General features: G+C 44.8%; 1 protein-coding gene across 2 annotated transcripts in view; it reads right to left on the bottom strand.

The window, feature by feature from the left end:
• PRKCA (protein kinase C alpha) overlaps positions 1 to 23,202 on the bottom strand; it is a 383,972-nt gene that overhangs the window by 212,676 nt on the left and 148,094 nt on the right. For both annotated transcript variants that reach the window (XM_032870794.1, XM_032870795.1), the window contains exon 3: positions 20,928 to 21,010. In XM_032870794.1, coding sequence (XP_032726685.1) covers positions 20,928 to 21,010 — 83 coding nt within the window. The remainder of the gene's footprint in view (positions 1 to 20,927; positions 21,011 to 23,202) is intronic.

Genomic DNA, 23,202 nt, shown 5'->3' with positions numbered 1-23,202 from the left:
GTGCGATCTAAAAACACGAGCTAGCAATTGCCAGATTCTTTTAAAGTCTGTGAATACACTTGCTAGAGAAACTGCAGACTGTTGCAGAAAGCCTGTAAATGTCAAACATTTTTAGTACTTTTCTTTTTAAGGAGGCAATTTCCAAATCAAAATTAGTTGAAGCTACAATTTGGTTTGTATCGAGTAGGCAGGTCCCCAAAGAGTCCTGGCGATGCCACATGTCACAAACTGTTGGAGGCGTCTCATACATTTGGAGCCCTTGCCTCCTAATATACAGATGATAGCTTGAGACTTGTACATCACTGCAGGTTTGTTTTTGTTTTTTTTTTTAAATACTCTATAGCAGGTGTTTGAGAGGCCTCCGAAGAGTTTTATTGTGTCTAAAATAGCAGGGGCAAGTGATCCTGGAATCACTCTCCGTTTCCTGGTAATTCTGTGGGCGAAATCTGCTCGGTTTGGAAAGCCCAGAAAGCCGCTATCGATTAGGAGGTAAGAATGCAGGATCCCAGAGTCCGAAAAGCATGTGCTTAATTATGACCAAAAGCATGTGCTTAGCCTGATCAAATATACAGTTATAAATAAATCCGGACACCCAACATTTCGGAGAGAAATTGTTGCTAACGGCATGAACGTCGACAAGCTGAATTTGGCATGTTTTTTTGATAGCAAAATACAAAGAGACTTTTGCCATTCAATGTTATCTTGTTCTCCCAACGGCTCAGAAATCCAGAGCTGCTGGATTCATGACCCTCTGTCAGCAGTGGAGCAGGGAAGCTGTGGGAGACCACAAACCTCCCAGAGCAACAAGAACTGTCAACAAAGGCAAACAAACCCACCCCCAGAAATATGTCCGAGGAGAGCTGTTCTCGGCGTGTGTCACCTGGATTGCTCACTGGACAGCTTGTGGGACCTGGCCCCAGAGCTGTCAACCCATACATCTGCAGCACTGGGATATTTGCTTTTCGAACAGAGTCCCAGATGATCGTCAAGATTCAGGTGTGGAATCCAAGCTTGAGAAGCGCCTGCCAGGGGAATACGCTGTAGGGGGTGAGAAGGCAGTACGTCCCAAGCACTAGCATGACGAGTTCCTTTACCATCATTCCCCCATGTAACCCACGGCACAACTGACAGGCCTATCACCGATGGAACGGGAAGGAAACACAGACCCAGGGAGGTTACGGTATCGCCTGGGAGGTGAGAAGGCAAGAGAAGATCTGAGGGTAGCAAGAGTCCGCCGTGCATTCCAAGTGCTTCTGCCCACCTTCAACCCCAAACAGCAACATCACATCCATTGTAAAAACAACAACGACAAAAAATACCCTGCGTTAGGAGCTGACCACACTGCCTTACAACTTGCAAACTTGCTAATAAAACTTGCTAACTTGAGGTCTCAGAGCAATTCAAACACCAACATGCACAGCCACGTCTCAGCTCAGGGGCCAGTTTCCACCTGTAAACAGTTGCTGGGCATTTCAAACCATCCCCCCAACTTCAGGTTCGCTCATTTCCTGTACTACTCAACCAACTTCCCAAATCCTCCTTTCTTGGAAAGTCAACCCTAACTGGGCACATAAGAGTGACCTGTCCGGACCCAGGATGCGCCACCCCACCTGAAATAGGACTGCCCATGCCACTGCCTGGACTTTAAGGCTCCTGTGGCCGAGTACCCTGATTTGTATTCATGGGTGTTGATAGGATGTCTCTAGTGTAAGCTCCAAACACAGAGTTCCATCCAGAGCTCTGTAGAATATGTGTCGTAGCACAACACTGATTAAAGGCTCCATGTTGACAATGACCTACAGTAACTCCATATCAGGGAGTCCCTTACACTGGATAACAAAGCAACTCCGAGATCTGTTTCCATGACAACAGCAGCATCACACAGGAAAGAGCAGGAAAGACTACAGAAAGGCTCTTTAGAAATTGCTACCAAAATGCATACACACTTGATGAGACTAAAAACAATGTTCTGGGCACTAGATTTGGGGTTAAAAATCATTTCTTTCCTCAATGTGCTCTCTAATGATGTGACTATTTTTAAACACCTAATAGGAACTGATTCAGAACACTATAAATACCATCCATCTGCTGAATTTCAAGAGGTCTAAAATTAGGTTACCAGGTTCATTAGTTTCCCTTAGAAGATTCTAGTAGAAATAGACCAAACCTTTCTGGTGGCAGTAACAGCGAAATGCTCATAAGTTCAAATGCTATGGTTAATAAGTCACCTTCATTTAAAACCTAATTAGTAAGAAACTCCAAAGCCATTTTTTCCCTGAATAAAATTAAAGTGGGAAACACCTTAGGAGGGAGGAGTTTCTTAGAAGGCCCTTACAACAATTTGCCACATACTTAAAATAACTCACAGCAGTATGTGTTAGAACTAAATCATACGTTACAAACAACCAAGAGAAGAAAACATTACATTTTCCTTTTCTACTATGCTCATGACGGGCCTCTGCAAATGCCTGCTTTTCTCTTGTGGATGGAGGGGAAACAAAAAGAAACACCCAACAACTAGAATAGTCTCATATATATATATATATGAGACTCATAAAAAAACCCCATATATATATATATATATGTATATATATATGAAAAATCATGGCACAAACAAACAAACAAAAAATATATATCTATAGATAGATAGATAGATAGATAGATAGATATGGGGTTTTTGTTTGTTTGTTTGTGCCATGATTTTTCCCTCATGAACCATCCAAGAAGGGGCCCTCTTTCTAAAAATATCCTAGAACATCAGCCAGAATTGGGACCTATTTTTTCTCAGCCACTGGGAGGTAAGGTTATTTCACCTACATGTGTACCAAGTTATTTTTACAACTTGCCTTGTTCTGCTCTGGTAAAGGAACCCAGGGGCCTGCTGCCGTCACATGCACTGGGAGCACGCCGGTGGATCCGTCATCCACAGCAGGAGCGCCAAGAGACGCAGAAGGAAACTTTCTCTGTGGAGCCGGAAGGCACAGCGTACTTTGTCAACAGTTGGACAGGGGGTTTTCAACTTTGTCAGCAGCACAGGAGTCAGATACCTCGACTGGATGGCACTTGTGCAAGGTAACTGTGGCTACTCGTGCTTCTCAGTGACTGTTTGTCCGTCCTGCCAAGAGGCCACAGCTGGCTCAGACGACCTGTGAGTGCAGTGCCAGTGTCCATGTACAGTCAAAACAAAAATCCCACGTAACACGGCGAGGTTGACTCAGGCGGTCTCCCCACCTCTGGTCAGCTACTTGCTAAGTCAGGAAGGATGCCCTCAGCCAGCTACACACCAGACTGTGGACCAGCGCAGAGGACAGGGAGATGACAGATGGGCTTTGCCCTTCCCAGGCTTCGGTGTATGGGCAGAGACGGAGAGATTGTTACAGCACAGCATTAGAAACATCTTCAGAGGGACGCCTGGGTGGCTCAGTGGGTTAAGCGTCATGATCCTGAGGTCCTGGGATCGAGTCCTGCTCAGCAGAGAGTCTGCATCTCCCTCTCTCTCTCTCTGCCTCTCCCCCTGCTTGTGCTCTCTCTCTCTCAAATGAATAAAAAAAATCTTTAAAAAAAATTGAAAAGAAATGTCCTCAGAGAGGCGCCCACAGAAAGAACGGAAGAGGAGGTGTCGGGCTGGCTCTGTCAGGTAAGCGTCTGACTCTGGATTTCGGCTCAGGTCCTGATCTCAGGGTGGCGAGGTGGACCCCCATGCTGGAGCGCTCAGTAGGGAGTCTGCTTGGGATTCTCTCCCCCCTCCTCCTTTGTCCCTCCCCCTGCTCATGCTCTAGCTTCTAAAATAAATCTCTTAAAGGGGGGAAAAAAAAAGAATGAACTGAGGAGCAGCAACTAAAGGGGTGGGACAGGGCAAGGGAAGGGGTGAAGTGGAAAGAGATCCATCGGGATAGAGGAAAGGGGAAGAATTGGTCAGATAGAGATCTGATAGTGGTTAATATTCAAAATATATAAAGAACTCCTACAACTCAATAGCCAAAAAAAAAAAGCCCCCAAAAATTTAAATGGGAAGGTGTGAAATAGACATGTGTCCAAAGATGACATAAACATGCCCAACAAGCATATATAAAGATATTCAACATTAATCATCTGGGTGGCTCGGTTAAGTGTCCAACTCTTGATTTTGGCTCAGATCACGATCTCAGGGTCGTGAGGTGGAGCCCCGCACCAGCATCCACACTCAGCGGGGCTGCCTCAGGGGGCTCCCTCTCCCTCTCCCTAAAATAAATTAAATCTTAAGAAAAAAAACACACAATGAGAAATCCCTTCATACTTGTTAGGCTGGCTATTGTCAAAAAGACAAGAAGTAACTGTTGGTAAGGATGAGGGCAAAAGGGAACGCTCGTGCATTGCTGGTGGTAATGCAAGTTGGCACAGCCATGGTGGAAACAGCATGGAGTTTCCTCAAAAAATTAAAAAAAAAAAAAAAGAAAAAGAACCCACAATCATATAGTCCAGCAATTCCACTTCCAGTTTTTATCCGAAGACAAAAACACTAAGGAAAAGACACACACCCACAAGTTCACTGCGGCATTATCTACAAGAGCCACGATCTGGAAACAGTCTACCAGCGGATGAATGGGAAGAGAAAATGTAGCACCCATGCATGGAACATTATTCAGCCATAAAAAGTGAAACCTTGCCATTTGCAGCAACACGGATGGACCCAGAGAGCATCATGCTAAGTGAAATAAAACAAATACTATATGATCTCACTTGGAATATTAAAGAATAAGAAATGAACGCATAGGTAACAACAGACTGGTAGTTGCTGGAATGAGAAAAATGTCTAAAGGAGGTCAAAATGAACAATTTCCACTTATAAAATACGGGGATGTAATGTACAGTGTGGTGATTTTTTAATACTGTACTGCATTTTGAAAGTTGCCAAAAGAGTCTTTTTTTTTTTTTTTTTTGCCAAGAGAGAACTTCAAGGTTTGCATTACAAGAAAAAAAAATTTTTAACTATATATGGTAACAGATGTTAACTAGACTTATTGGGGCGGTACTTTTGCAATATATACAAATGCCAAATCATTACGATGTAAAGCCAAAACTAATAATGTTCTATGCTAATTATACCTGTATTAAAAAAAAAATGGTCAGGTGGCAGGGAAGAAGGGCATTCCAGAGAGAAAATTCAGCACCCCCTTGAGCCTCACCTCAAACCTGAAATGTGGCAGAGCCATCTCTGTTCCTTCTGAGTAAAGCAGGACTGGCATCCCTTGTCCTACTTCTTGGAACTCCCTGTTCTGGAGTCCCTCTTCTATTATTAGAAACATCTACTCTTTGGAAGTTCTTTTTGGAATTTATGCTAAACTCTGCCTTCTTATAATGCTTAGTCTTTGGGTCTGGGTCTAAACTCTGGTGTTCCAAAGTTAAGTCGACCCTTCCTCCTAGGATGAAAGGCAGTGCTCACTGATTCCTACAACTTCTTTTCTTCACAGTAAACATTCCTAACTCATTTTGTGGATCTCTATCCTACCCATCCCCCAAAATCTTCCTTAAAATCTGCTGCCCACACTGCACTTTGGATTCCAGAAGAGGACTTGCACTCATGGAGATATATTGCTTCTCGCAACTTGGGGGATGCTCTGCTGAAGACACAGCTGCTTTAATAAAATGTGTTACTGATACATTGTTTTGTTTCAGTCAACCCTTATTTACTATCAGGAACTACTAAGTAATAAGAATATTGTGACTGGATAAAAAGTTATTGAAACACAAGATATTTCATTATGAAAACCACAGTGCTTCTTAGAAAAGAGCCTTCACAAAAGAATTAAAAGTGTTTAATGGAAAGAAAAAAAGAGAGTCTTATCAAAACTGATCACAAGACTTCTTCATTCCGGTCTCTTTTTTCTATCTACAGATTAAGAAACTTAGTTTGATTGTATCTGAAAACCCCTCATGACATGTGAGTAAGAGAATCCTTCCTGTGCTGACATGAAGTCACAGTAACAGAAAGGGACACAAATACAACATGTGAAACATTTATGTCTAAAAGGTGGTGCTCCATCCTCAACATTGAATCCAAAGTTAGTTGCCTATCCAATATTAATTCTCTTCTTATTACTGAACTACCTTGATTTTGTTCTGGGTAGACATATACCCAGCTTAAAACAAAACAAACTCCAGGGGCACCTGGCAATGTAGTTATGGAGTATCTGAGTAGCTCAGTCACTGAAGCATCTGTCTCTTGATTTCAGCTCAAGTCTTTATCTCAGGGTTGAGCCCTGCATTGGGCTCCACAATGGGCGTGGAGCTTACCTAAGAGAACAAGCAAACAAAACACAACACCTCCAAACTCTGTTTTCTAAGCAGGAGTGGCTATGTGACACAGTTCTGGCCAACATGGAAGTTGCTAGATTGGGTTTCTGGAGGAGTTCTTTAAAAGGGAGTAGACTCAACAGGCACCTTTGCTCTGACTTCACCCTTCTCTTTCCTCATGCTTGGAACATGGATGGGATGGTAATGGAACAGCCACCTCACAACGAGGGCAGCAAAGGGGAGAATGAAATCTGCAGGATAAGATGGCTGAACTGAAAGGCAGAATGAGGCTGGATCCATCATGGAACCATGAAGATGCCACATGAACCCTGGACTTCCAGTTCCACACATTTTGTTACAGGAGGAGCATGATGTCCGTTATTCAGGTCCAGCCACTGTGTGGTCAGGTTTTCTAGTCTTCCCACTTGAACACAAACCTAAGCTGATACACAAGCATGAAGCTGTCGAGACACCTACGACAAACTGCTTTCTTGTCACACAGCTGAACAAAGAACTCTCAGATGTGTGGCTGTGTTCCATTTGCATGATGCTCTGGGAGACCACAGGACTTTATCATATTCCGAAAGTACACGATGACTTCTCAAAAACTGCATGGTTCTAACGAGATTAAATCTCGAAAGAAGCTCTCCAGGTCCAGTCATCTCAAAAATCAGTCATCCAATGACTTCAATTTCCTAGGTTCCCTTCTAGATCCTGCCCCAACACAAATTCTGTCCGAGCTGTAGTCATAGCAATGCCTTTATAGTAAGCGCCTGGCACCCAGCATCAAAGAGGCACTTTTCCATGCCTTTAGAATCATCATTCTCTATGGCTGCACATAATCTATCACACTGATGTATCCCAATTTATTTAACTCCCTACTGTTCAAGAATGTTAGGAAAAACCAATGGCTGCAGAGGGAAATCTAAGAACAAGGATGTTGCTACCAACCCAGTGGGCAGCCAGGCCATAACTTTCCATGGGAAGATCCTATTAGATATAAATTATTCTCAAGGCCTGAAATTCAACACTAATCCCACTTATCCAGAATGGCTGACATTCAGAATCGGGTGGTTAATTAGATGAGTCTAAATAAGATTGATCAGATACATTTTATTTTGAATTTTATAGACCACATATTAACATCAGGATTATGAAAAACATGTTTTTTGGAAGACACATTCAATCACATGGTAGGTCTCAGGCTTAATGGACACAGCCCAGTTTATTATACTAGATGGCACGGCATTATAATCACAGAAGAGAAAACAATCTCCACTGATCCTAGGATGTTTCCTTTTAGTTATATTGTTGGGAGGAAACAAAACTTTAAGATTTGTTTTCTCCCTTGTAAGAGTAATAGGCATTCGGCCAGCCAAAAATATTGAGCACTTAGCGTGCCAGTCGCTAAGTTGAATAGAAGCTTAAAACAGCATACCTACCACTCACGGTGTTTCATGCTGGTCAAAGAGATGAAAAAGTAACCAAGTAAACATTACGGATTCAAGTGGAGGGTTACGAAATACACACAGAAGGACAGACTACTAGAAAGTGAGGGGAGGGTAGGATCTCGAGAGGCCTTTCCAAGGAGGGGTCATCTGAGCAGAGGCCTTAAAGGTGTGAATGAGCCTCACTACAGAGGAAGCCATGACCACAAAAGACCTGAGGCTCAAATGAGCTTGGCATTATCACGGATATAAACAAGAACAAGATCACCATCAGCATAAGCCTTATGGACCAAAGTAAGCAGTTTGTGTTTGATTCTAATGATCAGAGGCAGCCATGGAAGGATTTAGACAGAGCAAGGCAATGATCTGATTTGCCTGATCTATGCAAAATCTCACTCCAGCTGTAGGAGAGAGGATAAAGTGCAGGACACAAAAGCAGAAGCGAGGAGCTCAGCTGGGAGGCAGTTTTGCTGGACTCCCCCAGTTCCACTCCCAGATGAAGAGAAGTTCGCTAGATGAGAATACGATAGAACTTAAGCACACAACCCCCAAGCTGACAGCAGGTGCACGTACTTGTAGAGAAGGTCTGTTTCACTTCTGTGATTCATTTTTAAGTTTTTCAACTTACCATTTCCCCCCCATTCTTGTTCTGTACGTCACGTTACTCTAAATCACCAATTCGTAATGAGAAAAACGTAATTAAAATGAATTACCTTAATCTTGATGCATCATTCAAATGTAGCAAATGCAAAAGAGAGCAGACCTGCCTTACTAATTTTAAGAGCCTGCTGTGTGATCTCTTCTTTTTCAAGCTTCCCTGGTCTTTTGTGATTAATTTTAGTAACAGGAGAACGACCGGTTTAAGAACAAATGAGTCATGATACAGCTTAGTATCTAGAAACCTAAAATCACCCTCCTCCACAGAAAATATCATTTTCAAGTATGAAATCCTCATGTTTTAAACATTTCTATCCTATGTTAACTCTACAAAGCTTCTGGCCTTGAAAGAGAAATGGGGAAGGACAGGCTAGGAACTCAAAATTGTAGAAAGCAAGCAACATGCAAATTGCCTTCTGAAAGGTGCTTAAGTGTGTTTTATGACTTGGGGAAAAAAACCCTCACTTGTGAAAGTTTATAATCTGTGTATTTCAAAATATAATCTTTCATTTGGCAGTTTCCTACCTATATAAATTTCTCACGAGCATGAAGAGCTACCTCTGAGTTATGTATAAAATTGTCTACCCTGGCACAGTTAGGTATATAATGTACATGCACCTTAGAAAAGCAGTGGTCAGGGGTGCCTGGGTGGCTCAGGTGGTCAGTTAAGCATCTGCCTTCTGCTTAGGTCATGATCCCAGGGTCCTAGGATGGAGCCCCATGTTGGGCTCGCTGCTAAGCAGGGAACCTGCTTCTCCCTCTCCCTGCCATTCTCTGTCATATAAACAAAATCTTAGAAAAGAAAAGAAAAGAAAAGAAAAGCAAAGCAAAGCAAAGCAAAGCAAAGCAGGGGTCAAACTGGAAAGAAATCAGACTACTGCTTCCGAAGGTAGTGTCCTTGGTTGTATCATTTTCCTTATTGAACTGTGGTTATAACCCTTCTCCAGATTAACTGCACAGTTAGCAATCACCTTAATGAATATAAATTCAAAATATGTGGTTGACAAAACAAACATTTCCTTTTAATAGGTCGTTTTCCCATCAACATTTAACCGAAAAAATATTCACCAAGTTAAAAAAAAATGTCTGGTTACGCAGTTAGCACAGTTTCACAGACATTTTGCAGGATTTTGTTAGGCTTAAACTTTGGGTACTAACAGAAATTAAATTGTTAAAATTGATCTTTTGAAATACTTCACTTTCCAAAAACAATAACTAAAGATCAACGCTGTATTAATACCAGAAATGGCTGGTATGGATTCTGAGACAATCTTCCGGAACATTTTACAGATATATTATGCAAACCAAGGAAATTATTTTCATTCTATTTTGAGATCAGGGTTTTCTTTCTTATGTTTGTTTTCTTTCTTATGTATGTTTCTTATGTATGTTTATGTTATGATTTTCTTTCTTATGTTCTCTCAACAAATATTAATGATCGCCTAATTATGAGTCAGAAATCATAGTAAGTATTGGGGATACAAAGATGAATTAAGATTTAGGGGAAAGAAAATAGTAAAATAGGATCAAAGTAACTCTTCCTGTGGTCAGCTGTTCTGTTAATGACTGCAGTGACACCCCCTGCCCCCCCCCGTCCAGGATTCACACTGTGTATGTCCCCCTCTGTGATGCTTAAGTCTGCACGTCAACTTGACTGGGTCATGGGGTGCCTAGATATTTGGTCAAATAATGGTGTTTCTGTGAGGGAGTTTTTGGGTGAGATTAACTTTTAAAAGATTTTATTTATTTATTTGACAAAGAGAGAGATCACAAGTAGGCAGAGAGGCAGGCAGAGAAAGAGGGAGAAGCAGGCTCCCTGCTGAGCAGAGAGCCCGATGTGAGACTCCATCCCAGGACCCTGGGATCATGACCTGAGCTGAAAGCAGAGGCTTTAACCCACTGAGCAACCCAGGCGCCCCTGGATGAGATTAACATTTAAATTGGTGGATGAGTAAAGTAAATTACCTTCTCTAATGAAAGCCTCAACAGAACAGAAACACTGACAATCCCCCAGCCCCTAAACAAAAGAGTTCTTTCTGTCCGATGATCATGAACTAGCACATGGGCTTTTTCCCCATCTTCGGACCACAGACAACACACAGGCCCTTGCTGCGTCTCAAGCCTGCTGGCCTTGGGACTGAAGCTTCACTGTCGGCTCTCTGGGTCTCCAGCTTGCCTATGGATCTTGGCACTTGGCAGTTGTATAAGCCAATTTCTTATAAGTCTGTGTGATAAACATACGCACGTCCAAGTAGTTCTGTTTTTCTGGAGAATCCTGACTAACCTACCTTCACAGTGACTCTGCGCTTCACCATGTGACCTGCCTTGGCGCACGGGACATCAGGAGACGCGGTGCGAGGCACAGCTTAAGCACGCAAACATTCAGGCCTGCCCTCTTCAAAAACTAGCCGCACCATGTTGCCCTCCTGGAAAGGTCACATGGAAAATCAAAGCCTGGCCAACAGTCCCAGCTAACAGCCAGTAGAGTCATCATGTATGATGCTGTAGAAGCCTTTGGAAAATGTTGACATGTGCTACACACACACACAGACACACACACGACTGCATTACCACCAGCTGGCCATACAAAGGATGGACGATGGGAGAAACCGCAGTCCAGGGCCAATAAGACCAACTCATAGAACACGATGAGATCTTTGTGAAGACGGCGGCTATGAATACGGAGAGGAGAGGCAGAGCCCATAGAACTTGGGAGACCGCTTAGATGTGAGAGACAAGGAAGAGGGAGACAAGCCAGATGATCCCGGGGCTTCTGGCTTGGGAGACTGTGCACAGATGATCACCTGGTATTGTTCCAACACAGATTAGGAGAACAGGGATAAGCCCCAGCTCAGGCAGGGAGAGTGGGCAGCAGGAAAGAACACAAGGGTCCTGTTGTACAGCTTGAGTGTCATATTCTCAACATAAGGAACCTGAGAATTCTCTCCACACCAGGGAAATAATCTGGAGGAATGCAGTCAAGACTATTTAATGCCTGATGGCAATGGGACACTTACTGGCACAAGGACATTCTTCTTAGAACCTAGCTTTTTCCCTCAGTATAAACTCAAATGTGTTTTGAGAATCTCTTAGAGGATGAAAATTGAAATGTGAAATGAGCAATGATTAGAACGGACCTTCCCACCGTCCACCGTACCTCCTGCTAATACTAGCCACCATGACTGTTTGCTCACAGCTTCGGGTACAACATTATAGAAATAGCTGCCAGAGGGGCTACTCCCCCACTTGTCTCATTGGTCCCAGCCACTATCAAAGGCATATACAGAATTCCTAGTAAGTGAGCTCCTTTGATTTTGTTTTTGGCCCTTGGTCTCACTGTAAATAAAAAGATGTGGCAATGATAACAACGCAAGCTAGAAAATGCTCTATAAATCTTCCTCTCCTGGCCAGGGAAATGCACTTCTCTTTTTGTCCACAGGAGACAGAGTCTCCTGCTAGAAATTCATTAAGCAGAAAACAGCCAAGGTGAGGAAGGTATCAGCTAATTGAATGCGACTCCTACTTCAGCTTGTGGAAAGGAGTGACTCACTAAAATCCAGGGACAAGACTGAGGCATGAGCCAAAAAGCTCTCTGGGCTGGTTTTCAGCTTAGAGTAAAGCCACTTAGAACCAATCTTTCCAGAAACCCAGGGTCCTGGAAAGTACTACCTTCTGCCTTCTTGAGGAAAACCCAAACAATCTCCAAACGGCTCAAGGCTCTCACGGCATCCCGTCAGCCCCCGTGCTGGGTCTCCACTAGCTCACCTTGTTGGTCTCACTCGTGAATGCGTTTACTGTTATACTGTCGGAGGAACTTATTTCAAATTTCTCTTATCGTTTTAAGATTTCTCAGTCACCCTGACTCTAGATTCTAGTCACAAAGAAAGAGAATTTTTCCCTGGCAGAAAACCTGCCCTTCGGGGCACCTGGGTGACTCAGTGGGTTAAGCCTCTGCCTTCAGCTCAGGTCATGATCTCAGGGTCCTGGGATGGAGCCCCGCATGGGGAAATCTCTGCTCAGCAGGGAGCCTGCTGAGCCCTCTCTCTCTGCCTACTTGTGATCTCTGTCGAATAAATAAATAAATCCAAAAAAAAAGGGGAGAAAAAAAAAATACCTGCCCGTCAAGTGGCTTTGCTGTTTAGCCCACTTGATTTTGAGGAAAGAGAACAGGTTTGGAAACAGAGGCTTGGCCCAAAGCTTATGAACTATTTTCTACTGGATTAACCAACGCTGAGCCTTGACTTTCACACATAAGCAACAGGATTCATGTATGCCTAGTGTATTTATGTATGTTATCCACTGAAGTAATCACCTGAATAATGTTTATTTATGTGCATGACTTTCCACTAAGAATAAGCTATTTGAAGACAAGGACTGTCTTTTAACCTTTGCACCCCACAGTACGTGCAATAATAAATATCCAAGCAGCATTTAATGACGGCATACAGAGAATACATACCAAGGACCAGACATACGAGGTACTAAATATACATCGGGAGATATCACGAAGACGCCATTACTCACATAGCAGAATTTCTAGCTCTGGGCTTCCAATGATTTCAGCTCCAATAGTAGGCTCCTTAGACCTAACAGCCAACCACAGTTTTCAGGAACAGGTTCATTTGGTGGTTTGTAAATCATGAATTGTCTGATAGTACTAAGTCCTTGTACAGGTCAAGAAAAATAAATATGGAAGCCATCACACCAGTTTGTATCCTACGCAGTCAAAAGCTCTATGGCTCAGGTCCACCATTTCTCAAACTCACAATAGTTAAGACAATGATCTGCAATGGTTTGTGAGAAGCAGGAAAGTCCACGAGCATGTTTCTCCGTCCCCCTCCCATGCTGCCCTAATTATGCTGATGAAATACCCATTCCTAGGTCTTGGGGAGACTCACGAACAGTCCATGTATAGCTAAAGCCGAGTAATTCAACCCCAGATATGTACAACTAATGGTCCAATTAGGTTATCAGACCTTCTTCCACTTATTATGGTTCGAGAGATCTCTTTCAGGTACCCATTCTGTGTCAGGCTCTGCACGGAATTCTTTGTTTTTCAAAGGAAAAGACACAGGATCTCTCCACGAAGGATCTGCTTTGTAGGCATGATCGGGAAGCAGGGCAATGATTTCTTCTTCTTTTTTTTTTTTAAACAAACATGGGTGTTAGGTAGAAGTGCCACTAAAAGGCTACACGGTGGTTCCTATATGCTTCACACACACAAGTCTCCTTCAAACCTGAAGTCTAGAAACAGTCTGTAACTCTCCAAGAAAATACTCTTTTAACCTTATCAGCTTACCTTTTTGGACCCAAAACTGGACCATCCACCCGAATTACTTCCCCTTGTGCAGACCTGGCTCCACGGAACTTGGCCACGTCCCCAACCAATGTCCCCACACTCTCAAAGGCTGACAATTTGCCCAGAGTGGAGATTCTGAGAAGAATGTGCTACTGGCCTTACACATCATTCCAAGAGTGGAGTTCCAAAGATGTTTGAGCAGAGGCAACTGAAATCTCTGGATTAAGTTGAAAAGCCCCCTGGGGGGCTCCCTTGAACCAGGCATAACCGTGACCCAATGAAATGTGAGGCACTACTACCCCCCTCTCCTCAGGGGCCAAATCTGGGTAGCTACAGACAATGGATGTACCACCACCCAGCTGTCTCCTTTAGTGCATCCGAACTGCGGATGCAGGGCTTTGAGGCTATTTTTAATTCCTGGCTAAACTAATTTGGCGCAAAAGTAGCAGGAGTCCCTTGCCTTGGAGGAAATACTTCTGTTACTGTGAATCTGGTACATAAAATAATCCACCCACTGAAGAGCAGAATTAGCACGGGAGCTTTTTGTTGGGTTTGTTTCCCTGAAATAACTTCTTTTTAAGGTTCCCTGTGGCATCACAGCACGTGAAGAATGGCACCGGTGGGTGAGGGCAGAGGGGGGGTTTGGGACCCCGCAAAGGCTCCCTCCCAGCTTTATCCAGAGGGGATCCCACCAGGCCACACACAACACTGCAGGTCTCCCTCGCCAGCGTTCTTTTTACACGTCCTCTTCCAAAACCGTGTCACCTGAGTTTATGTGCCACTGGAGAGCAGCGTTTGGCAAGACAGAGAACTCCCTGAAACCAGTAAGAGAAATGTGAGAATACTGGTCTTCCTAGTTTGTAAAAGAATTTGGAAAAGAAATAAATCTTAAAAATCTTTAAAAACCTCTCCAGGAAGCCTTGCCTCCATCTTCTATGAGGCACTTTCTCTCTCCCACACTTAAAAACTCAACAAGCACTTCAGGTCTTCCCCATTTAGGGCAGTGACCCTACGCAGTCTTACAGTATCATCATTGGAATGCTCAACTCATCTTTTTGATTAGGGAGGATGCACCAGGACAGCAAGAATTGTCTCCACCTCCGTATCTTCCCAGCATGAAGCTCTCGGTAAGTAGTCAGCGATGGAATGCCATGGAGGGCTGCAAACAGCTTTAAAGACCACCAAGTTCAACTTCCATGTTGATAAATAGAAAATCCAGGATTTTCAGAGACTTGACAGGGCAGGATTCCCCCATTCCCACCCCAGAACTCTTCTGACCTTGCTGGGCTGAATTTTAAATGCAACTTCTTAAGCCCTTGTACCTTTTTACAAATCTCCCTTTGTCAGGTCGGGACTAGAAAAGTGTTTCGGGTGTAACGGGGTTTGCTCACAAAATTGCCGTATTTCCCTATTAAATGTAAAAGCATACTTTGAGAAAATAGATTGGCTAATTAAATTTCTAGGCTTTGGTTACAGATGAAGCTCTGAGATATCATGTTTTAAACAATTCAGCAGCCTTTTTCATTTGCTCCGTTTCTAAGACATCGGAAAGAACTCAAGGTCGCCATCATGAAGAGCGAGTCATTTTGTACCTGGACCTCCGCGCCCCCATCCCACCCCAGGGTCCAGCCCCGCACCAGGTATCACTTTTGGCTTTATGGCCATTTGCGTAACCGTTTCCAGGTCCACTCTAGCGATCTACGGAGTTTCCTCCAATGTCTCAGTTTCCCCATCTTTGCAGAACTGAAGATGTGCTCAGATCGGAAGCCGGCCCCTCTGCCCTTCAGCAAGTTGATTTCTTCATTTACGCCCTTCCGAACATTCTGGAAGGCACCCGCTAACTCATGATGCTGTCTGTGTGGATGCCGGTCCTCTCGCGGGTGAGGTACGCTGATGTCCCAGGACGTTGTTTCTAAATCACCCGAATGCTGTTGGACTGTATGGCTCAGACCGAAAAAGCACCAGGTATTCCAGGTACAGTTTCTCCCCCAGACAGGCAGGGACACTGGTAAAAAGGCTCAAGGCAAATAAAGACAAACCAAAGGAACCCAAAAGCAAGGGAGGGGACCTACCTGAGCGGGGAGGGGCGTGGAAGCCTTTGAATGGGTCAGTCCCTTCCCCTCTTTGTCGACGCTCACTGATGCCGTACACAGAGCAAATATTCCGAAGATTGTGTTTCAAGCGCTGTCTAGCGTTTATGTGGTCTCAGACCTATCCCATAAAGACTCTTCTCTCGCTACTTTACCTATGGAAAGGGTGTGTGGGTTCTTCCTTAGGGGAGTGCAGGGCAGGACTGGTGAGGGAGGAATGTCTGAAAGGGATCCTCATAGTTTTCTCTCCCTTACGGCACACACAGAAAACACTAAGTACTGAAGGAGAACGAACGCACACCCACACGCACCCGGGAAGCCCCGAGCACCCCGGGGCCCTCCAGCAGGACGGGCGGCAGGGACAGACAGCATTTGAGCGGAGCCCATTTGAACAAGCAGGAAGCATCCCAGACTGAAGGACAAAGCAGCTGGGTAGCTGAAATTTTAGAAGGTGAAGGTCAGGAGTCTGAGGAAGGCCGCCCTCTAGGACCCAGCCCACCCCCGCCCGCCTCACCCCATCGTGGCCAGAGCCACCAAGAGAAAAACCTCAGCTCAGGGGATCAGTGGCAGCTGACGAGGCAAAAGCATGGTCGTTTCTTTCCAAGAGCAAAAACCACCCCCCAAAGGCAAGGCTTGTCCTTGTCCTAGTTCATGCCTTAATGGGCGACCAAGGGGGTGGCAGGAGGAGGTTCGCGGTTTCTCAACATGGGCCGGTTTTGTTTTTTCTCTTTGTGGTCTTGCAAGATCTTAGACACGGGGCTGAGGTGCTGGGCAGAGCGCCAAGCTGCTTTCTGAGGCCGCACAAATCCTGCACTGACTCCAAGTGCCTTTCCGACACCGAATCTCCCCATTTCCTCTCCTCTCTCCTTGCTGAGCACCAGGGTTGCACTTGAAGTCTCAGAAATGCCTGGCTTTCATCTCCAGACCTGCTGGTAGGGAGGGTCTGCCATCCTGGCCCGGCCTTGGTGGGGAGGTGGGTGGTGCTGGGAGAGGGATCCTTCCGTGCCTCTGTGGAACCCAGACACCCCTTCTAATCCCCAAGGCTCCTGACATGTCTGCATCCTTTCAACGAGCCTACTCCTTGAGTCTTGAATTGTTAACTATTTCTCTCTGGTTCCTGGAATCTGGGCAGTGCTAACGTCACACTTTTCAGTGCCTGTTCTTTCATCCTGAAGAGGTAATCCGGTATCCGTGCACCCCCCAGGGTCTGCCCCTGCTTGGTCCCCATGTGGGGAGGCCCCAGAGTCTGTGGGGCCGGCCTCGTTAAGCAGCACGTGAGCCGTGTGCCTTGTAAGCACCTGCCATGTAGGAAACAAATCTTCATCGAGAAACTTTAAGATTTTCAAGGGAAAAAAATGCTTATGGTGTTTTTTTTTTCTCTTAAGTTGTATTTTGTGTTTCCCGGTCCTTCCATTCCATTAAGTGACCTTTCCCATGCCCTTGAGCACTTTTGTAAACATCCGAACGGAATTTTGAAGGATTACACCAAGGTAGTAGCTAGCAACATCTCCACTGACAGCACGACCTGGCCACGGCACCCCCTCTTTCCTCTCGTGGCCTTGAGTCAACCACAAACCTCTTGGACCCTCACGGGCCAAGTCACTGTGCCACCGGATCATTTATATCTTTCTTCTACGGCTTCGGTCTCCTTATCCATAAAGTAAAGCTAACCTAGAGAATTCTTTAACACCCTTTTCAACTCTCTAATTCTAGGACCTTAAGTCATATTCAAGAAAAGATAAAATAAGGAAATTCTACCATCTCATCTCAGCACTGCGTCCTGACACCTTTGTGCTTTTCTGGCTACCCCCCTGCTGTTGAGTCTGGGCAGTTTGGGATTTGTGCAATAAATAAGTCACCCTGCCCTCAGACAGCCCTGGCTGCAGGAAGCCCTCATCATCAGCTTGTCGATGCCAACAACCAAGATGCAAATTTTCTCTTTGGAAGAGAACGCACAGACTGCTCAGTACTTTTCTCCCCCTCATATTAAAAAAAAAAAAAAATCTCTTATCTGCACTTCTGCAGATATTAAAATGTGAGACTGAGCATTTCCGGCAGATCAACACAACACGGGGTGGGGACAGAGCTCGGATGAGCATATTAGATCACAGGTGTGTGTCCCGTTTATCATATGACCAACAGACCGGCACTAAGGCTTCCTGCCTGGCTTGGGGATCTAGGAGTACAGTGGCCTCCTAATGATCATCAAAGCAGGGTAAGAACTTAACAGACATTAGCTAATCTGTAGCAGGCACAAACCAAGACTTCCCGTGTAAACAAGACAGTCCTGCACAAACCGGGATGTATATTAACTCTGCGTAGTAACCAAAGCTTTCAGAATTCATGACATAAGCAGAGAGCTGGCCTACAGCCCTTCTAGGAAATTGCTAAAACAGCATCACTCTGTCTTCCTCCTACTTCTCTGCCGGCTCCTCCTTGGTCTCCCTCCTTCCCTGCCTTCCCTCTTCCAGCCAATCTACTAGAGTTCTCTTCTGGGTCCTAATCTCTTTTCTTCTCATTCCATCTACCCCCATCTCTAGGCAAGATGATCTCCATGCCCAAAGCTTAAAACTAACAAAGAACAGAGGAATCTGCATCCTCAGAAAGATGTACTGTACTTCCCACCTCCACACCTGCATTCACAGACAACTGTATCCTCAGTGCGCGACTTCTCAAACTGCACGTGTCTGAAGGGAAGCCCTTGATCTGTCCTATCCCACACTCCCAAATACAGTCTCCTGCCATGGTCTTGATGGCCTCCATCCATAGTTTTCAGACTGAAGCCCGAGAGTTTTTCCTCAACATCTCCATCTCCCTGATGCCCCACCAATGGCCGAGAGCTGCTGATTCAGCTCCTAAATGTATCTCGAACGAGTTCACTCTGCCCACCCCTATTGCTGCCACCTCCCCCAAGCCCCCATCACCTTGCCCTCGGGACCGATAATTCATCCTTTGGTTGGCACTCCCCATCTTCCCCATCCATGAGGCCCACCCGCTTCCTAACCTGGTCCATTTCCCATAAGGAAATCAGAGAAGCCCTTATACCATTCAAACAGGACCAACATTTTTCCTAATTTAAAGCCCTTCTCTGGATCCTTATTGTTCTTAAGATTGTGTTCAAAATCCTCAACTGCCTGATGACCAGATTCTTCTTTTTCTCTCCCACACTGAATTTCCCATTTCAGCACTTTCTCACTTGCTTTCCCCTTTGCCTAAAACAGTCTTTCACGGGGCTCCTCATGCCCCACTGTGCACGTGAGCACGTGTGCGCGCACACACACACACATCTCCCTTGTGCATGCCTATCTCCTACATGTTCCCACAGCTTGGTTTAATGCATTTTCCTTGGGGAAGCCTCTGACCACCTAGAGTAGGTCCCTTGGGTAAACACAGTCAGAGAACCTCTACCCTATTTTAATTAGTGATATTTTCCATGTCTATCTTCCCCCATATTAAGTACTTAATAACGAGTACTTGGGGTGCATGGATGGCTCAATCAAGTGTCCAACTCATAATTTTGGCTCAAGTCATGATCTTGGGGTCATGAGATCAAGCCGTGCATCAGGCTCCGCACTCAGTGGCGAGTCTGCTTGAGATTCTCTCCTCCCCTTCTCTGCCTCTACTTCCACTTCCCTGTGCGTGTATACGGGTGCCCTCTCATTTTCAAATAAACGAAACTTTAAAATGAATAGATAGATAGCACTTAACCAAAAGAAAGAAGAAGTGGAAGAAGGGAGAGGGGTCGGGCAACAGCCACACTCCTACTGGCCCCTGCCCCACCCCATTCCTGCTGGAGCCGAAATGGGAGAATAGAAGAATGGGTTTAGGAAAATGAGCAAAATGGCCAAAGAAACACCATGTGATACTCAAGGCCAACTTTCAGGAAAGCTGGTACTCTTCATCTGCATCTATTTTTACCTCTAAGATACCCCAAATGGAGACAATAATCCAGAAAGAAGGGGAACGTGCAAGGGTCAGATGGAGTACACTACTGTTTTGTATGCAGGTGGGTCATTCACGGACCTGGGCTTTCCGGTCCCTGAAGACAGAGAACAGGATGATCTCTGAGGCTCTGGGGATCCAGCTCTGTGGGCCGGGGGTGGCTCTGAGCCCAAGGTTCCCACTCTGTGTGGCTTCCACCAGTACCTTAACCAAAACACAGCATGTTTCCACATGCTCAGGGCACAGTGGTCCATTCCTTCATTACATGTGCTAAAAACCACGCACATCTGAGCCCCTCAGAGCTCACCATGAGTACGCCCTCTTCAAAAAAGGGAAGAATTCAGCCCTGCCTGCCCAGACAGAGCTGCTTTGAAATCTGTGTTTCCTGAAGGGAACAAGAACCAAAGGTAGGAACCACACTCGGAGCATGTAATTTAAGTATTAGTGACTGAAGTGATCCAGCAAAAGCAACTCAGAATAGAAAGGTTTCCTCTTCCAGTCCTCCTCTGCAATTTTTTTTTTTTCCGCTGTTAAAATATTTTCCACGTAACAACCCAATTTTCCGCTCAATGTATTTTAGATATTGGGATTTCCCATGCCTGACTCCCACTCTCCTTTACTGATCCCACTTTTCAGTAAACAAGAGATGTAAGAGAGATGTTCGCTAGAGACAGGCAGAATTAGGGCACAAATAAAATTATGTGTTCAAACGTGGGCAGCTTCATAGATCAGTTCTTCAGTGGAAGAGATGCTAAATTATTTAAATCAACAGCAGCATTTGTAATACATAATGAAAAGGCAGCAAGGATCTCATGGAAGTGAACTAGGAGGAGGTAGTTACATTGGCCCAAAGCAAGGACGGGCCTCTTAGTCCACAGACCGTTAGGGTGGACAGTAAAGGGTGATTTACGTTTGTTGTGAAATTTGTCAATATCTCCGGAAAAGAACCACACCGTGTTTGTGAAAGCTCCTGCTGTAAAATTGGTGGGGTTAGCCCCCACACAGTTGTCGACAGTGGAGGGTAAAAGCTAAGAAATTCTTCTCCTACCAGGGCTCCAAAGGACTAGAGATCTGTTCATCAGTACAAGCTGAAATTATGCAGGACTCACTGACAAGTCTTCCCATCGTGAGTGTGTGCCCAAACAGCTGGGCCGGCATTCAAAACGGTGAGGTAAGAGATCTACATTAACACCAAGTAACAGTTTCCAGACTACTTACATCGGTGTCAGGTCCCTTATCCGCACCCGGACAAGAAAAAGTGACAAACTCATGGCACCTCTTGTGAACCACAAAACAGCAAACTGGTGGAGAGAAAAGAAAACTAAAATTAGTAATTTAATACACAGGCTGTGTTTTTCCAAAACGAGGCTCTATGTCCCTCTAGAAGTCAGCTTGATTTCAATACAGACAGAGTCTCCCAACAGCAATCAGAAGACATTTTATGCGAGACTCAGCAACATTTGGTATTAATTGGACTTAGAGATAATAGAACCATAAAATGTCAGGTCTGACAGGGCCCAAGGAGACCCAAACCCTGGTTCCTATTCTCTAAAGTTGAGAGGGATCAGACAGTGATCGTTAAGACACTTGCCAAGATATAAACCAGAAATCAAAACTTAAACTACTTTGCACAGTCCTATGCCAATACACACACATGCATATAAAGGGGGAAAAGAAAAAAAATAACAGATCATACATAGAGTGACATCCCTGTGTGTTATAGAACTTCCTCAGCAGAATTCTGAATTCAAAGAACTCATTAAGACACAAACCCAGAGAGTACCAGGGTGGCTCAGTCGGTGAAGCGTCTGCCTTAGGCTCAGGTCATGATCCCACGGTCTTGGGACTGAGCCCTGCATCAGGCTCCCTGCTCAGCGGGGAGACTGCTTCCCCTCCCCCTCTGCCCCTCCCCTTGCTCGTGCTCTCTCTCCCCCTTGTCTGCTCTCGTTCTATCTCAAATAAATAAAATCTTAAAAAAGGACACAAACCCAATCTACAGAAAACAGCCCTTTGAAATGAAAAAGAAAGAAAAGGCAAACACAGTCACACGTTCCTGCACGTGCACGCTTGCCATAGAGACTATCACCAGTTGAGGACAGACCCACAGATCTACCAAAGAGCAAATATTTCCCAAGTTCAATGCGGTTTTGATAAATATTCAGGATGGGTCAATAAAAGAATTGTTATAGAAATTAATAAGTAATTCCCTAAGAGATTTTGTGGATGGTATAATGTGGAGGATCCAAAAAAAGATAAACGACCCAGTTAGTCCTTCCTTGAGAGCTTGGAGTCTCTAAGGGTATGACCAACTACTCCACTGTTCTTTGTTGAACAACGTGCTAAAAGATATCCCACCATAAACAGTGGGTGAGTCCTAAGTCATTGCCGCAGAAGGAACAGAGCTCCCCAGAATCGGGGCTCTTTTCTTTCCCCCAACAAGACCACAATTCCCGGCGCATGTGGCCATAGACAAGCCAATGAAGACAGTCAGTTGTTCCAGGAAGGGGGAGAAGGTGGCAGGTTTGTGGCAATCCCAGGAGGAGAACAAGTCCCACGCCTCGTGCAAGGAAACCACACAGAGGGCCCAAGTGGCCACGAAGACGCTCGGGATATTTTTGATGAGCTTTGGCAGCCACGTAAGATTCAAACAAGAGTAATGTGGACAAAAACAGTGCTTTAGAAGGGCAAATGGTGGCAACAGGAAGAACTGAATGGACTAGATCTGGGCCAAGAGGCCCAATTAGAAGTCTCTTGCCTGGTCTACAAATGAAAGTAATCACCCATCATTATTCGGTCTGCTAAGAAATGAAAATAACAGATACCAGAGAAATTGCAGAAGAACAGACCTGACTTTTCAAGGGACCAAAGCTACTGCTGAGTGTCTTATTATGTGTCATTTGGATGCGTCCCTTCACAGTCCATACCTGAGTCTTCATGACGTGACGTAATATGCGTCAACACCTACATTGTATCAAACACAAAATATCGTTTCCCCTTTCCTTCCACTGTGTCCTAAGCCACTGACAGGAGGAAAAAAAGATGTGAGAGACGATGCCAAGATTTTATACATGGGGGACAGGAAAATCAATACCTGAAAGGAATTACATATATATTTAAAATATATGTATTACGTGTGTGTGCGTGTGTATGTGTGTGTGTTTTAGATAGATAAAATAACCAGAGGATGAAGATGTGGGTGCACCCTGTCAGGGTAGTGGATAACGGACAGTTGTTTTCTTATGCAATAGTTTTTTTTTTTTTTAAAGGTGGTCATAATACAATATCAGTATAAAAATACTTCTGTTAAAAAAAGAATACGTGAGAGGCACCTGGGTGGCTCAGTGGGTTAAAGCCTCTGCCTTCGGCTCAGGTCATGATCTCAGGGTCCTGGGATTGAGCCCCATGTCAGGCTCTCTGCTCAGCAGGGAGCCTGCTTCCTCCTCTCTCTCTTTGCCTGCCTCTCTGCCTACTTGTGATATCTGTCAAATAAATA

The sequence above is a fragment of the Lontra canadensis genome, unplaced genomic scaffold (genome assembly GCF_010015895.1).
Source record: "Lontra canadensis isolate GAN:19392208 unplaced genomic scaffold, GSC_riverotter_1.0 scaffold41, whole genome shotgun sequence".
Lineage (NCBI taxonomy): Eukaryota > Metazoa > Chordata > Mammalia > Carnivora > Mustelidae > Lontra > Lontra canadensis.
This window is presented reverse-complemented; position numbering and strand designations above follow the sequence as displayed.